General features: G+C 43.3%; 1 protein-coding gene across 3 annotated transcripts; it reads left to right on the forward strand.

Moving 5' to 3' along the window:
- The first annotated feature begins 994 nt into the window (after positions 1–994).
- rufy2 (RUN and FYVE domain containing 2) lies at positions 995–15,527 on the forward strand. Of its 3 annotated transcripts, none has more exons than XM_080501340.1 (19): positions 1,554–1,713; positions 2,954–3,127; positions 3,308–3,425; positions 4,440–4,541; positions 4,667–4,790; positions 5,580–5,644; positions 5,754–5,819; positions 6,000–6,069; positions 6,264–6,365; positions 6,546–6,662; positions 6,757–6,849; positions 7,332–7,406; positions 7,524–7,621; positions 12,004–12,123; positions 12,269–12,398; positions 12,498–12,592; positions 12,728–12,776; positions 12,925–13,005; positions 13,181–15,527. In XM_080501340.1, exons 2-19 carry the CDS (start codon positions 2,968–2,970, stop codon positions 13,322–13,324), a joined length of 1,809 nt encoding a protein of 602 aa, XP_080357466.1. In that variant the 5' UTR covers positions 1,554–1,713; positions 2,954–2,967; the 3' UTR covers positions 13,325–15,527. The 3 variants fall into 3 exon arrangements, with proteins under 3 accessions (XP_080357468.1, XP_080357466.1, XP_080357467.1); XM_080501341.1 differs by having other exon boundaries at positions 1,579–1,713; positions 6,546–6,642; positions 6,755–6,849; XM_080501342.1 differs by lacking the exons at positions 12,004–12,123; positions 12,269–12,398; positions 12,498–12,592; ... (1 more) ...; positions 12,925–13,005; positions 13,181–15,527 and adding an exon at positions 9,617–10,014 and having other exon boundaries at positions 995–1,713.
- The last annotated feature ends 60 nt before the right edge of the window (positions 15,528–15,587 follow it).

Raw genomic sequence — 15,587 nt, forward strand, 5'->3', positions numbered from 1 at the left:
AAGAACGAACATCGGCTCGCCCATGTTACTCCCCCCAGAGTCTGCACCGGTGGGGCATCACTCACAGTGAGAGTATGGAGCGGTTAGCTTATGGCCAAGGTATGAAGGCAATTTCTATTTAGTGCTCATAATTCCCAGTGGCTTCCTGTCACACTGTGGTTCTACATGAAAGTGTTACTGTATGTTTTACGGAGGATATTCATGCTCTTTATATTTGCAACTTTCTACTCATCACTGGATTTTCTTTTTTTTTTTATCCATTCACTGTGTAAAGTTCCCTCAGCAAACAGCCAGACCATCCCATCCACCCATCCATGACTGAGGACAGGTGGCCAGAAACACAAACACATACACAAATTGCAAAACGTAGAAAAAAAAGAGAGGATAAAAGTTTTTCTTTTACAAATCAGACTAGAAAATACTGTTATTAGATCAATATTACATATGTGTAATGCATTCACATAAGTGGAGAAAACACATCTCTCACACCTGGATCACGAGCTTGATAAGAATAATGAATTGTAAAATGTTTTCACAATAGTCTTTAACTAAATAATATGTGATAATTCCAAACAAATATGCCTTAAAAAAAACATAAACAGTCCTCACATTTAATATAAGAAAGAATCCATTGTAGCTCCAGTATTTTAATTGTTTGTCATGATAATGCATAACAGTCAATGAATTATTGCCATAATAATCAAAATATCGTGTATAGGGGGGGGGGGGGGTATGGCTTGAACAACTGATGCTGCATCTATCTATCTATCTATCTATCTATCTTATCTATCTATCTATCTATCTATCTATCTATCTATCTATCTATCTATCCTATCATCCATCAGCTCCAGCCGCACAGTAGTACGTCTCCGCCCTGCAGCTCCGTGCTCCGCCAGCAGGGGGCGGCACACCTCCCAGCCGCCGCCTGTTAAAATCATGACGTAGTGCTCTTTTGTGTGTCCTGTGAGCCGCTGACACCGCCCCTCCGGAGGGAGCTGCGAGTACCGTGCAGACGCCGACTATCGGTTAGCTCCGGCTGGCAGTAAACAAATCAGTATGCGCTAAAATAGACGTCTTCACCCCGCTGCATTTTAGTCCGCGGTCCATGTGGGTATATTCCCCGGGCACCATGTAGCGGAAGCGGCGGCGGGTTCTTCGTTATTCCGTTGCTGCGGTCGGTCGGTCGGTCGGTTGTTGACAGCAGCCGGGACCTGTCAGCGCCTCGGCCGGTGGGGTTGCAGGTATTTTTTTTTTTCTCTCACTGGCGCCGCTGTCACGATGGTTAGCAGCGGTTAGCGCGGCCGTATGAATTAGCTTGGTGTCGCCGGTACCGAGCAGCGGCACAGCCAGCGAGCAGCGGCTTTCCGAGGCTCTCCAACATGGCATCGCCCGCAGAGCACGACCTGGCTCTGTCTGAGGCGGACAGCAGCAAGGAGAAGACCCAGGTGTTTGGTATTCTCCGGCTGCAGGAGGACAAATCTGCTGCCGGGGAGAAGGCGAGCAGCGGCAGCAGCAGCTCGACCAGAGGTGGAGGAGGTGGTGGTGGTGGTGGTGGTGGTGGGAGCAGCAGCAGTGGAGGAGGAGATGGCCGATGGCAGGCTCCGATATTCGCCTTGGCCAGGAAAGCGTCCGAGACTCTTTCAGGGAGCATTCACGTCCTGCCCAAAGTGTCGGACCACAGGACGTCGCTGCCCGGGGACTGGACAGCCCAAGGTGGGGGTATGAGGGGGAGGGGAGGGGGGCTAAAGGTTAATAACAGCACCCTGGCAATGGTTAGAAATGTGGCCCAGGCATATGCTCATCCTTTAAGATATATTCATTCATTCACTCATCCATTCATTCTCTCCCGTCTATACCACCCCACCCTCTGCATGTGATTGATTTTTTTTCTCCAGCCATGGTCTCCATCTCCATCACTTACTACTGGAAGTGAACTGAGCTGAGTTGTTGTTTTGCACCATCACACAACTTTACTGCCTGCAGCATCACATGATCTGATGCAAATGGAAAACATTTTTTTTCTGCAGGTCTTCGGGGGTTATCACTCCCTGTGTCGTTTGGCTGATTCTCAAGTTAGACTCGTGTACAAGAGCTCTTGTGTCCCCATCAACCAGCCATAATCAATCAGTGCAGCTCCACACCCTCCCACACTCACAGCTAAAGATAGTCAGATGTTAGGCTGTTTGTTTGATGAAGTTGCTCATGAATCCGCAGAAGATCTGCTATTGAGGTTTTATAACCATTTTAACCTTTCAAGCTATAACACCAATGTGAAGATGTCATGTTTTTAATTATAAACTCACTTACTTTAATATGCATGACTGTAATTTATTTAATCATGACTTGAGAACTGTTACAAGCGCACCAAAATATTTATTACCACAAATAATCAAATTGGCTCGGGCCTTTTCTCTTTTCCATTGTGTAACGTTGCATAAATTGTAGTAGAAGTCATCTGATCACAAAGATTAATGAATTGTTTACTGATTGTTTCTCCTCGGGGCCCTGGGCCTGCAGACAGTGGGGCACTTTCCACAAATCATTTGATGATCGGACTTCCCTTCAGGCCAACCAGCAGCAGCAGTTCAAGCTGCACATGTTGGCCTGACTGAGACTGTTCTGCTGTGTGGCCACACATTAACCCAGAAGCTCACATGAAAGTGCGTCTAAAAGCAGTGGTTGGCCCTGGTGATTTGGTTTTAAGGCGTTACTGAAGTTATTATTACCACCGTATTGGGACAAGTGATTTGCATATACTGTGAAGTAGCAGTGTTTGTAAATATGTCCTGTTGATCTCTCCAGGATGCAGCCTAGCTTTTGCCCTGCTACCTTGAGTTGTATGAAAGAATGTCAGATCAATGGTCCACTTTGTGTGTTTTTAAAGCTCTATTATATGTCCTCGGATAGGTATATTATTTATCCTCGAGTTACATATCGTTGTTGTGTCTCGCAGCGCTCCGAGACCCCATGGCCATGGAGCGAGCCAACCTGTTGAACATGGCGAAGCTGAGTATCAAAGGTTTGATTGAATCTGCTCTGAGCTTTGGACGGACACTGGACTCGGACTACCCACCTCTCCAGCAGTTCTTTGTGGTTATGGAGCACTGTCTCAAACATGGGCTCAGAGGTAAGACGGCGGCATTCAGTCAAGTCATTAATTCATACTTTCACTGTAACTCTCACATCCTATTTTAACGTCCAGACTTGGATCCTGTATATGCGAGTTTGTCTTCTGTGCAGATTTGTTTTTCTTTACTCCTACCGGTGTGTCTGAGAAGTGTCTTTCTCTCTCTCTGTCTTTCTACAGTGAAGAAGTCCTTCCTGGGATTTAACAAGTCACTGTGGGGTCCTCTGGAGCTGGTGGAGAAGTTGTGTCCTGAAGCAGCAGAGATCTCGGCCTCTGTACGAGACCTGCCCGGGCTTAAGTAAGCAGTATATTTATTAGTTTAATACCCAAACTACTCAGGGTATTAAACACAAGCGTTTTGCTCAAACACACTTTAAGCCAGGCGTAACGTGATCGTGTCACCTGAGCAGATGGGGAAGTACCTGCGTTTTATTTACTTTCAGTTCACCTCCCCTCCCCCCCCCCCTCCCTGCTGCTTCACGTCTATTTCATCATGTCTGCACTTCTCCTCTGTCTGGATTCGTTTTCCAAAGATCTGAGAAGCAGGTGTCGATGTGAATGCTGCATTTTCATTATGGTGCAGGACTCGCCCTATGAGTAAATACAAAGCAATAACGCAGTAGTACGCACGTCTACATTTTGCTGTATAGCTTGTACATTTTCAGCGACGTGATAAGGTTTTGTTGACACCATAGCTGAACAAAACAAAATGGAATTAATGAGACATAACTTGTGCACAGAGCGCCCGTTGCTTGCTGCTGTCCACCTCGCCCAGTTATCAGACATGAAGTCATAGCCCCTCTGGACAGGAAACCACGGAAGGGGAAGAATTCTGTCTTTTTTTTTCTGACGCGGCAAAAATGAGGAACAGTTGTTGTTGTTTCAGATGGAGTACCAAGTCCGCTTCCTTTTGAAGTTGCTGAGTCAGACCAGCAGACGTGTAGCAAGAATGTCTTGAACACCAGACAATTCAAACTGTGCAGCTAAAAAGGAAATCTAATAAAAATTTTAAATATGGTACTCCAGTTCTGGGGTGATTTTGTGTCACTTTGGCTGAAGACTAGCAAGAGTCTTTAATATATAACTTGATCACTGGGGTGTGTGTGTGTGTGTGTGTGTGTGTGTGTGTGTGTGTGTGTGTGTGTGTGTGTGTGTGTGTGTGTGTGTGTGTGTGTGTGTGTGTGTGTGTGTGTGTGTGTGTGTGTGTGTGTGTGTGTGTGTGTGTGTGTGTGTGTGTGTGTGTGTGTGTGTGTGTGTGTGTGTGTGTGTGTGTGTGTGTGTGTGTGTGTGTGTGCGTGCGTGCGTGTTTTAGGACTCCGTTAGGCAGGGCGAGAGCGTGGCTGCGTTTGGCTCTCATGCAGAAGCGGCTGGCTGATTACCTCCGACTCCTCATCACCAGAAAAGACCTGCTCAGGTACGTTCAAGGATACTGCAGAATAATACAATTTGAACGAAATCTAACGTTGCCGCGGTCTTTTAAAGGCAATGGGAACACGTAGAATAACAACCCGTTTTACGTTCATGTGTATTCCGCCTCAGTGATTTCTATGAGCACTCAGCACTGATGCTGGAGGAGGAGGGCGCAGTGATCGTGGGGCTTCTGGTGGGCCTGAACGTCATTGATGCGAACTTGTGCGTGAAAGGTGAAGACCTGGATTCCCAGGTACGTTTCTGACAAGAAGTCATCCCAACAATTCTACACAACGTGTATTAAAAACGTACTTTTGGTATAATGTGTCCAGGTGATCTTATGACACTGCTGTATGTGTTTGTTTGTTTTTTTTTTTTTTTTTTTCTCCTTCTGTTTTTTGATTCGGTCCTAATTTTTAACTCATGTCGGTGTTCATCTGTCATATGTCAAACTAAACAATGCCACTCCACTTCCTGCACCTTCGTAAACATTGCCTGGCAATGATTTAGCGGCCGTGTTCAAGTTTCAGAAAATACCATGACAGACACAGGTCACAGATTTATACTCTGGTGTCACCGTTCTACTACATCAATGAGAACTTCTTGAAGGAATGTTGACTTAAATATTGGTCACATGAGATGATTGTGAAATTAAGCATCACTTTAGTGAACAATTTCATACAAAAACCATAAACACACGTCATCTATGAGATCTGAGACCTTGACAAGTGGAAATGTTAAATCCTAACAAGAAAAAAAAACAAAGTGCTGTAGAATTGGTAGTGATATGAAGTCTAAAAAAAATTATAAATGTTTCACGATTTCAAAAGAAAAAAATATTTAATTAACTAGAATAAGTTAGCTAATTAAACGTCTGACAAATCCCAGAAACAATTCATTTTTTTTAATCTGTGCCACAATTATCTGTTGTTGATCGTTCTGAAGATCGGCTCACTTAAAGAAAAGGTACTAGCTCTGCCTCTATTTAAAGGTTCATTGACCCCTCGTATGAAGTCCTTTTTTGAAATGTGTTCAATTTGAGGTCGGGGTGATCGACTTCTCCATGTACCTGAAGAACGACATAGACGATTACAGGAGTGAAGAGAGGTACTGTTCTCTGTCCACTGTGCACCGTTCTGTACAACTAGTTTTTTGTTTTTTTTGGTCCCTAAATCTGATGCAGAGCTCTGTTTTCAATCTGTTTCTATGGCAACAGGAATAGCCAGATCGCATCCATCTTGGATCAGAAGAACTACGTAGAAGAACTGAATCGACAGCTCAAGTGAGACATTTGTTGTTTTTTTCCACTGAAAACAAACCAGCCTTTAAGGTTTGGTTGAAGTGTTGCTGAAATTCCACTGGAGAGTTAATTATCATAATACAAATACATACATCCATATTAAAGTCCCTTCTACCCTACCGTATACTCTTGAGGCCGTATGAATTGTGTTCGTGTGTGCAGCTCCACCGTTCACGGCCTTCAGGGCAGAGTCGACTCTCTGGAGAAATCCAACTCCAAACTCATAGAGGAGGTGAGAGCCGCAGTTCCCCCCCGGAGTCAAATCTGACGCCATGACGGAATTACATGTGCTTGTTTGTTGTTCAGTGTGGATGTTGTTAAGACGAGGTGTGCTTAGCCGAATCCCTTGTTTAAAAAAATAAATAAATCAGTGTGTCACTCTGTTCCTTTACGTCATTCCTCGTGTGCGTGTCGTCTCCTCTGCAGTTAGCCATAGCCAAGAACAACATCATCAAACTGCAAGAAGAGAATCAGCAGCTCAGGGGAGAAAACAGTCTCATTCTGCTAAAGACGCAGCAACATTTAGAGGTAACTACCATTAATGATAATTAATACTGCTACTTTATATTCAAAACATCATTTTTAAGAGCATTAAATGGTTGCCCCCCCTTTTTTTTTTTTTATTGCACTTTTAACAAACCTGTCATCTCTGAACACAAGCTTGTTGAACGGAGCCACTGACCTTCTCTTTCTGTTACTGTTCATCAGGTAACTCAAGGGGACGTGTCGGTGGAGAGAGACACGTACAAACAGTCTCGCCAGGGTCTGGACGAGATGTACAACGAAGCCCGGCGACAACTAAAAGAGGAATGTCAGCTCAGACAGGTCAAACTGTTGTTGTGTGTGGAGCGCAGGAGTGAAGCGTTGGTAACATCTCCGTAATAACGTGGAGTCTGTGCGTTTACTTGTGTGTTTTTAGGACGTAGAGAACGAGCTGGTCGTCCAAGTGTCCATGAAACAAGAGATGGAGCTCGCCATGAAACTTCTGGAAAAAGATATTCACGAAAAACAGGTTAACGGGTGTTTTCTATCATCTGCTGAAATATAAAGAGCCGGGTGGGAAGGAGACTTTAATCGTGCTCAACCTGCTTTAAAAAAAACAAAAAACCTTCCAAGTGAACTTGTCACTCCATTCAAACCACAGAGCTGCAGGTTTTGGAACGACACATACAAGTCTTGTCTTTGTTGATGGTCAGGCTGAACCAACTAATGTCTGAGATCTATCTGGATATTTCTGGCTCTTGTGCCAGCGTCTGGTCTCTCACCACCCACCTGTGAATTCTGCAATCTAAACGCCTCCGCTGGCATTTGAAACCCAGCTGTGAGCGGCTTTCAGCTGGGACAGGTTATTAAAAAAAATCCCAAAACACGCTGAGGCAAGTCAGCTGTCACCCTGGAGAGTGTTATATAAGTTTGTCCTTTTTTTAAAATTTTGCCCAATATTTTTTTCTGTTTTATAAGTCAAAGTTGAGTGTTTTGGCTTTTGCCCAACAGGACACGCTGATCGGACTGCGCCACCAACTGGATGAGGTCAAAGCCATCAATGTGGAAATGTACCAGAAGATGCAGGTACAGGCACGGGCGTCTTTATACGAACGTCCTCTACCAGACTGAGAGACGGAGATCATCATCACTCTGTGTGACTAATCAAGGCATATCATCATCTTTTTCTTTTCTTTCGTTTAGTCATCTGATGAGGAGATGAAGAAAAAGAATGACATGATCACTCGCCTGGAGGAAAAGACCAATCAGATCACTGCCACCATGAAGCAGCTGGAGCAAAGGTGAGAAGCCATTTCAACATGAAGCACACGCTAATCACACCTTTTCATCCCATGTGGCCTCCTCAGTGCAGCCACAACCAGCTGAGCCGGTTCATATGCTAACACTTTGGAAAAGGCAATCATGCTTGATTCTCTACTTCCATTGTCAATAAGATATTGGTTGGTTTTTTTTCATACATATTTCATTCTCATAATCGTCTCTATGGTCGCCTTGCTGGAGAGGCCTGGGACAAAGCATGAAGGGGGGGGGGGGGGGGGTGATTTCTTTGTTATCAGGGTTTCCACAAGAAAATTAGACTAGTTTTAGACAACAGTTTTCTGGGGTTATTCTTCTTTTCCTTTATCCGTTAACTTTACATTACCAACTCACTTTTACTCAATGAATTAGCTTTATGAATAAGATTCAATTCGTTGAACAGGTTTTTTTATTCATAAAGTGCTTCCTGTGTTTTGCTTTCTGAAGTCCCGAGGACCGGAGAGCAGGATACAATCTTCTCGTATTTTGAGGCAGAAGCTGGAAAAGATGCGACCTGCAAACTTTGTGGAGTCACCACTCATTAATACATGGGGCCCGTTTAGGGGGACTCTTCTCTTTCCTTCCAGGGATAAAGAAGACGGATCATTTCGTGGACGTAGTCGAAGTCCTTTTGCTTCTTTGAATAAGCAGCTATGAAACAAAACACAGTAAATGCTGCTGCATTTCAACATTTCATTGGAAAGACAATTGTTTTGTCCGTTATTTCGGCATTGTAGCATACAAATTAAAAAAAAGTTTAAACATCAATTGTAATAAATGTGGCTTCCGGTTCAAGGAAATAAATCGTAAAAACAAATATTCTAACAAATATTTTGCAGTTGTACATTTTAATGACTTGCAAAGAGAAATTATAGAGTAAAACCAAAAAAGAAAAAAGTGTGTTTATTGGCCAAAAAGTCAGTGTGCTGTGCTTTTCATGGTCACTGATCGTTCTCTACACTACAGGTCTTAAATCAGCAGCTTTTTTGTCTTACAACACAAAGTAGCAAGTCTCTATAGCCAATACTGTATTTGTAAATATTCTTGTCGAAACCCTGATATCGTTAATGTAGAACCTCAGATATTGTCACGCATGGTCCCTTCTCTCCCATATTGCACCGTTCCCTTTGCCGTGTTTGTCATAATGCAGCTGTTGGGCTTGTTCACTGATGCTTTTTGATTCCTGCTCGTCCCGTCGTCTCCCAGTCAACAAGGTCCCCCCTCTCTCTCTCCCTCTCTCTCTCCCTCTTCTCTCCCATTGGTTTAAATCTCTTTCATTCTGTTTGTAGTCGCTTACTCATGTTCTTCTCCTGCTCTAAAGGTGTACGTAGGTGGCAGCTGTAGGTGGTTAGATGTCAAAGATTTTTTTTTCTTCCCATTAATGAAGCGGAAATGTAAAAGAAAAGCAGATGAAATCAAAATTATTGATAAAAAAATCAAAACACGCTACTTCAAGTAGACGACAACGTAGATTATTACTGTTGTGGCTGTTTGTTAATCTCATGTTTAAATCCCCTGTGTTGTTAAACTAGTTCTCCTAAGTTGCTTGAAATATTCATCTTCGACATTACTTTCCCCTCCTCCTCCTCCTCCTCCTCCTCACAGCTTCCTCTCATTACCCAGCACCATGAAAAGGAAACCTACCCAGACTGTAGAAATCTGATTACAGAGTTAAACCGGCAGTCTGAAATCAGATTTCTGTGTATTAACGCCTTTCATCTTTCAATGACATCTCCTGCCATGCTTGTGATGTTAAAAATTCACCAAAAAAAAGTGTTCAGTGTAACCGGGCCTATTTAGAATACTGATGTATTGACATCCTTTCTTCCTTCCTTCCTTCCTTTTATCCCTCTGTCTTTTCTCCTTTTTTGTTGGTCTGTTTTATTCCATCCATTTTGCTCACCTGAAACCTCCCATGTTTGGATTTTCTTTCTTGATTTTTTTATTTATTTCCCCCCCCTCCTTGCTTGTGCGCGCAGTGACAAGGATCTGCTCAGTCAGACCAGAACGCTTGCTATGTCGTTTGTTAAGTGTGCCAGCACAGACACAGAGCACCAATACAAGCTAGTCAAGGACATCTCCTTCTGAGGAACGAGCACGCAGAAACAAGTGGACTCGGGCCTAATAAAAGCAACATTCCGGGTTTTTTTTTTGTTCTTCTTACGTCCAGGTGTTATCAGGACAGCGACGGCTGCCACGGAGTCAGGTCGACGCCGATTGGCGTGAATTGGTTTTAGTTACAGAAACGCCATCATCAGCAACATCCTGTCATCCACAGAGATCATTAGGACCACTTTCATTTAACTTTTGGGGAACTCACATGATAAGTAGGTTTGTGCAAAGTGGGGGGGTGAAGAAAAAAAAAAAAAAAAAAGAGTTTCTTATGAACGCCCTCATGGTCCTTTTTAGCCTCACATAAGCAGTTGATCTGGGCACCACACTTTGAATATTCTAACCGTTTTACTTTAATAGAACCTGAAGTTGAATTTTCACAGGTGACTTTAACTCTTCACTCACATGCTCAGGTGTTAATACATACAAAAGCTTCACATACGTTCTGTCTCTAGTAGTCTGTTAAATATGCAGTAACGCTGACAGTAATAGACAGAAGTGATAATAGACTGTTTTTAGACTCTCAGATGTAATCGGAGCGTCGTCGTCGGTCATGTTGAGTTCAAATGGAGACGTCGGGTTTCCTACTCTTGGTCACAACTGCTGGATGGTTTCATCTGATGACACACCGAGGCTCCAGTGACTGTTGGTGCAATGTAGTAAATAGGACGCAATGTTTTTTTTTTTTACTGTACTTTGCTGTTTAGATATGAAATAATACCAACATGGGAGCTGTTCGTAAGTCATATATAAAATGCTCACTGGATTGTCAATGTTACGTCACTAAGTATGCTCCCTCAACTCTTAAATAAATAAATAAAAGCACTTGTTTATGCTCCAGTCAGCAAAATATTGTGACTGTTACTTAAAGATGCCTAAATAGGATAACTGATCGAAACCGATCGTTGAGTTAAAATGATCAAGTCCCAATGTTGGGGTTTTTTATTGTTTGTCTTTTTTTTAATAAATAATATCGGGGTTAATCGAGACTGAAGTCAGAATTTCGTGAACATGAGTTGCAACTGCAGCTTTTATATTATGAGGTAATTTAAAAAAAAAATGTTTCTTGTGTTGCTTGAAGCAGTCGACACAGTTTAAGATCACAAACAAGAAAACAGTAGTGAAATGACACGAGGTTTACCCCAGACAGGAGTGTGTCTGTGCAGCTTGCGTTGCCACTTTGCTCTGCATGTGTTGTTCCTCCTGATTGGCTGTGACGACCACTGGCTGCAAACCTCGCCAGCCCCCCCCGGGCGTAGAGCACTGGACAGTAAATATTAGGTTTTGGACACTGTCGTCTCTGACAAAGGACTTTCTACACGGCGGGACAGTCAGAAAATTGAAACACTGACATAAAAAAATAGTGGGACGTTTTGAACTGGATGTCTTGTGTTTCCGTGCAGAACAGACAGCTGAACCTCGCGTGAAACACGTGTAGGAGAGACGTCGTAATATCTTTGGAGCTTCTGTTAAGAGAACTGCGCTGTGGTGTTTTGTCATTTACTGACGTCCGTGAGACATCAGGGTCGTTTCTTCCTGTTCTTAACTCCCATGTTCCCGATGATCTCAGTTTGTAGAGGAATGAACACTTAAGTACAGCTTGTATACTCCTGTCATCTTTTACCAACCGTGATCAATAAAGTTAGATGTTTTGAAAGTGCTGGTCCAAGTTGACTTTCGTTGCTAATAACCGACAATACTTAGAATCTTAAGGAGCAAGTTCCTGTCCTTCCAGGGCGGTGCCTGTTTATCATCCCCCCCCCACCCCATCTGTGTTCAATAAGTTCCATTGAAACACATTCGACAAACAAACCCCGTAATGTTCTGTGGATATTAGTGATTTTTCACTCCATCAATTTGCTGCATTTGAGTAGCGATCATCTTCTGTTTTGTTGGTATAGTTGCTTAAAGGCACTTTTCCCTCATTTAATTTCTGTCCGTCTATATTTTTGAGTCGCCTTTACCTTCATCATTTTGCTGCTTTGGTTTGAATCCAAATGATTCACATTCCCCAGTTTGCACACCCTCAAAACTTTGACTTCCCGGAGGTGAAGGAGTGCAAATCAAAGCGCCTTACGTTGCCCCGACCTCGGCCACACATCCTTCATCTTAACCCCCGTGGCCCTTTCCCTTTCTTACCATCCACCATCCTTCCTCTCGTCTTCTTCAGTTGTTTTCTCCCCCTCCAGTCACCCACCCATCCCAGTTTTTTCTCTCCATGGTCCTGAGTTTGTTCCTGGTTATAATGGTGCAGATTACAGGAGGCAGAGAAGCACCGCACCTCGGCCGAGGAGGGAACCAGGCGATTCAAGTTGGACTTTGCCAACAAGGCCGACAGCCTGCAGAGGCAGATTGAGCAGAGAGAGAAGCAGCTGTAAGCAAAACAGTGAGACACACACACACACACACACACTGTGCTCGCGAAGCTCCCGGTGATCAAGCTTCTTCTTTTTTTTTTTTCTTTGTGTGTTTATCATCTTAACTCCTGAAATGACTTTTTTTGTACGTTCTACCCACAGCCAGCAGCTGGAAATGGATCTAAAGATAGAGCGGGAGTGGAGACAGACGCTGCAAAATGATCTGGACCGAGAACAAGACGCGGTCGCTCAGCTCAGCACGGAGGCGCTGCAGATTAACGGGCTGAAAAAAGTAAGAGGAGAGAAAACACACAGAGCGGCATGTTTTATTGAACGTATAGCGTCCCTGACGAGCGTTTCCTCCTGTCGGGTTTGTTGCTGGGTTTTCCAGGAGTTCCATCGTCTCCAGGATGAAAACATTCAGCTGAAGTCCATCTGTGAGGACCAAGAACAAGCTCTTGGGGAGCTCGGCTCCAAACTCAGCGAGTCAGTAAAACTCACTAATCCCTCTGCACTAATTCAACTGTTTCTCTGTTCAGGGACACTGATCTGAAGAAAATGAGCGATGAGCTGTGGTCTGAGGACTGCAATTCATTTTCACTTGTTTGTTTCGGATATTAGGTCCAAAATGAAGATTGAGGACATCAAAGAAGCCAACAAAGCACTTCAGGTAAAGCAGCAGGAGCTTAAGGATGATAGATCAAAGCTTCTTGCAGATGTAGAAGTGGTAGCACGATTTCTTTTGTATTCTGTCGGCAAAGCCAGATTTTTTTGTGTTGCTTTAGTGTGAAGTGAAGGGCGGTCTGTTGTTGTTGCAGGGCGGTCAGGTGTGGTTAAAGGACAAAGAAGCTACTCACTGCAAGCTGTGTGAGAAAGAGTTTTCCATCTCGAGACGAAAGGTCAGTCCTGGTAACTTTAAGAAATTTACAATGTAAAGTCATAGTAAAAAGTGGTGATTTTGATTAGTATCTTGAACACATATAAGTGGTTTTGAACACAAGTAGTTCTGAATGAGGCTGCAGAAATCAATCCACGGCAATACCAACAGAGTCCACTCCGTGTCTCTGTCCTCAGCACCACTGCAGGAACTGTGGGGAGATTTTCTGTAACAGCTGCTCCGACAATGAACTCCCCCTGCCGGTGTCTCCCAAGCCGGTCAGAGTGTGTGACACGTGCCACGCCCTCCTCCTCCAGCGTTGTTCCTCCAACCCGACGTGAGATCCGCTGCCGCCGCTGCTGCCGGGAGCGCTCCACAATCATCTAAATCCGACTTGTAATAATCTCCAGTGTGTCACTGTCTGCTGCTCGGGGTGAAGAACCACATGCATGAATGGTCACAAACATTTAAAGTCGTGCACAAATATAACACTTTGATCTTTTTCCTCTATTGAGCGGAAGCAGAGCATCTGCTTTGACATGGCTTAAACTTTGACTGTTGGAACATTTATCATAAATATGGCAACAGTTTACACAACCAATTCATATTTACTTTATATGCAGGTACAGCGACACTTAACTTACAACAACAAAAAAAGAAAACCTCAGTCCAAACAAGGGCGAAACTGTTTAAATCCAAGCAGTGCAGGGTGTTCAGTAATAACAAATGTTATTTCAATAAAAAGAGGAATGCTCTCAAAACGTCAACTGATGTGAACACACGACGGCGAACACCAGGCCGGCTGTACGTGCAACACACAGGTGCTGATCGGCTGAGGTTCAGTGGCTGAAAGTGAAACTTGCAGCGATTAAACGGAGGCGGTTTTCGGAACCAATCCTCCGGTTTCGTTCAGTACCGCGTCATAAAATACATCAAAATCTCCTCGTTGAGCCACACATCACAAAGGCCTTGCTGCTGTTGAATGAGACGAAAGAGCGCCTGCCGAGGCAGCATATATACAGGAACTCATGATCTACAGCTAGTGGCTTAATCCAAAATAGCTCGATGCTGCAGGGAGATACAAAGTGCAGTTTATTTCACTTTGACATGTTCAGGTTACCTTTACAAAATGTTTTCATGTCATTCAATCGACATCGGTGGGGTTTTTTTTTAGGGTTGATTTTGCTTCGCTTTGCATCCTTTAAAGAAATATATATATAAAGGAATAAGTGAGGGGCAGAACTATTAGTTCATTATAACACATATTTTAGAAATGAAAATGTAAGTGTAATATACACTAAATGAAATGATGGCATCAGTTTAACACAAAACACTAAAAAGATAATTGGGAAGTGAAAACATTAAAGCGACGAGATGCTTCTCAATGCTTATGGATCAAACGACAATTGGTTTTGTCTATACAGATAAGTCCCAACAGGAAAAAAAAAAAAAATTTGCTGATCACATTTGTACTCTGATTACTTCACTGTAACATTACCCATTCTGAGAAGCTCAACTTCTTTGAACATTAAACCAGACTACTTCCTGATGAGCACATGACCATCGAATGGAACGAAACCCAGTTGTTTCTTCAACCTGTGCGACTGCCAACGTGTGCCTGTGTATTTGCAGCGACCGCCACCTGCTTTTAGTTTCTCCTGTTGCCAAGATGAGCTCAGCGTTTCAGTGCAAAGCATACAAATAAGACAGTCCCAACACATTTCGCAGGAGCACAACTTCAATGTCTCTCTGAGACTCTCGCTGCTTCCAAGGACCAAGAGGAGAACGACCGGACCACTTAGTGGCACTTCACTTGATGACAGACGTGACTGTCGCACATTTCTGACAACTTTACAATGTATGTGTCGAGTACTTGCCAATCACATACTGAGTATTTATTGTTTGAGGTTTTTGGTTTTTTTTTTTCATACGTTAATTTATACTTGGAAAGTTCTGGGGAACTGAATTTTTTCCCCGACTCTTGAAATCAACTGAACTTTAACGTGATGGAAGAATCACTGTTTACTGCTGCTCCAGTTAGAAACTCTAAACTTGTTTTTGTTTTTGAAACCGAGATTCATACCTGTGGTTTTTGTGTTGTCGGGACGAACTGAACGCCGTTTGTCAGCGACGGGTCGATGACTGGAGAACCGGAGTATTCCACTTTTGTACTTTCAATGTTTACAATCAAAGAACTTTCAAGAACTGGAAGTATTCATTCCCAAACGTGACAACAGTACCGGGTTCATTTCAGAAAAAAAAAAAGGGCCTTTTTTTAATTTTGTCAGTTTTTAAAATATATCACAAGTTTATGATGCGCTGAAGGCAAATGTTTCTGAACTGAACCCAGGCTGATTCCTTTCTGTGCATCACTCTTGTAAATCTCCCAACTTTGAGTGGGACTTGTACAGTGTTTGGTTATGTTGTATATAAATATTGAGAGCTGTGGCACTTAAGCTGACTCAGTCCTGCCAGTTTAACTCAATTGCCAATGGTCTGTTGCCTTCACAGTGTAGCAGTTGAAATAAATCATTACAGACGGGATGATTCGTGTTTTCCATTTCCATTTTGTCCCAGTTAAACAACTCTTCAAACAAAGACGAC

Source organism: Blennius ocellaris, assembly GCF_963422515.1.
Source record: "Blennius ocellaris genome assembly, chromosome: 1".
NCBI lineage: Eukaryota > Metazoa > Chordata > Actinopteri > Blenniiformes > Blenniidae > Blennius > Blennius ocellaris.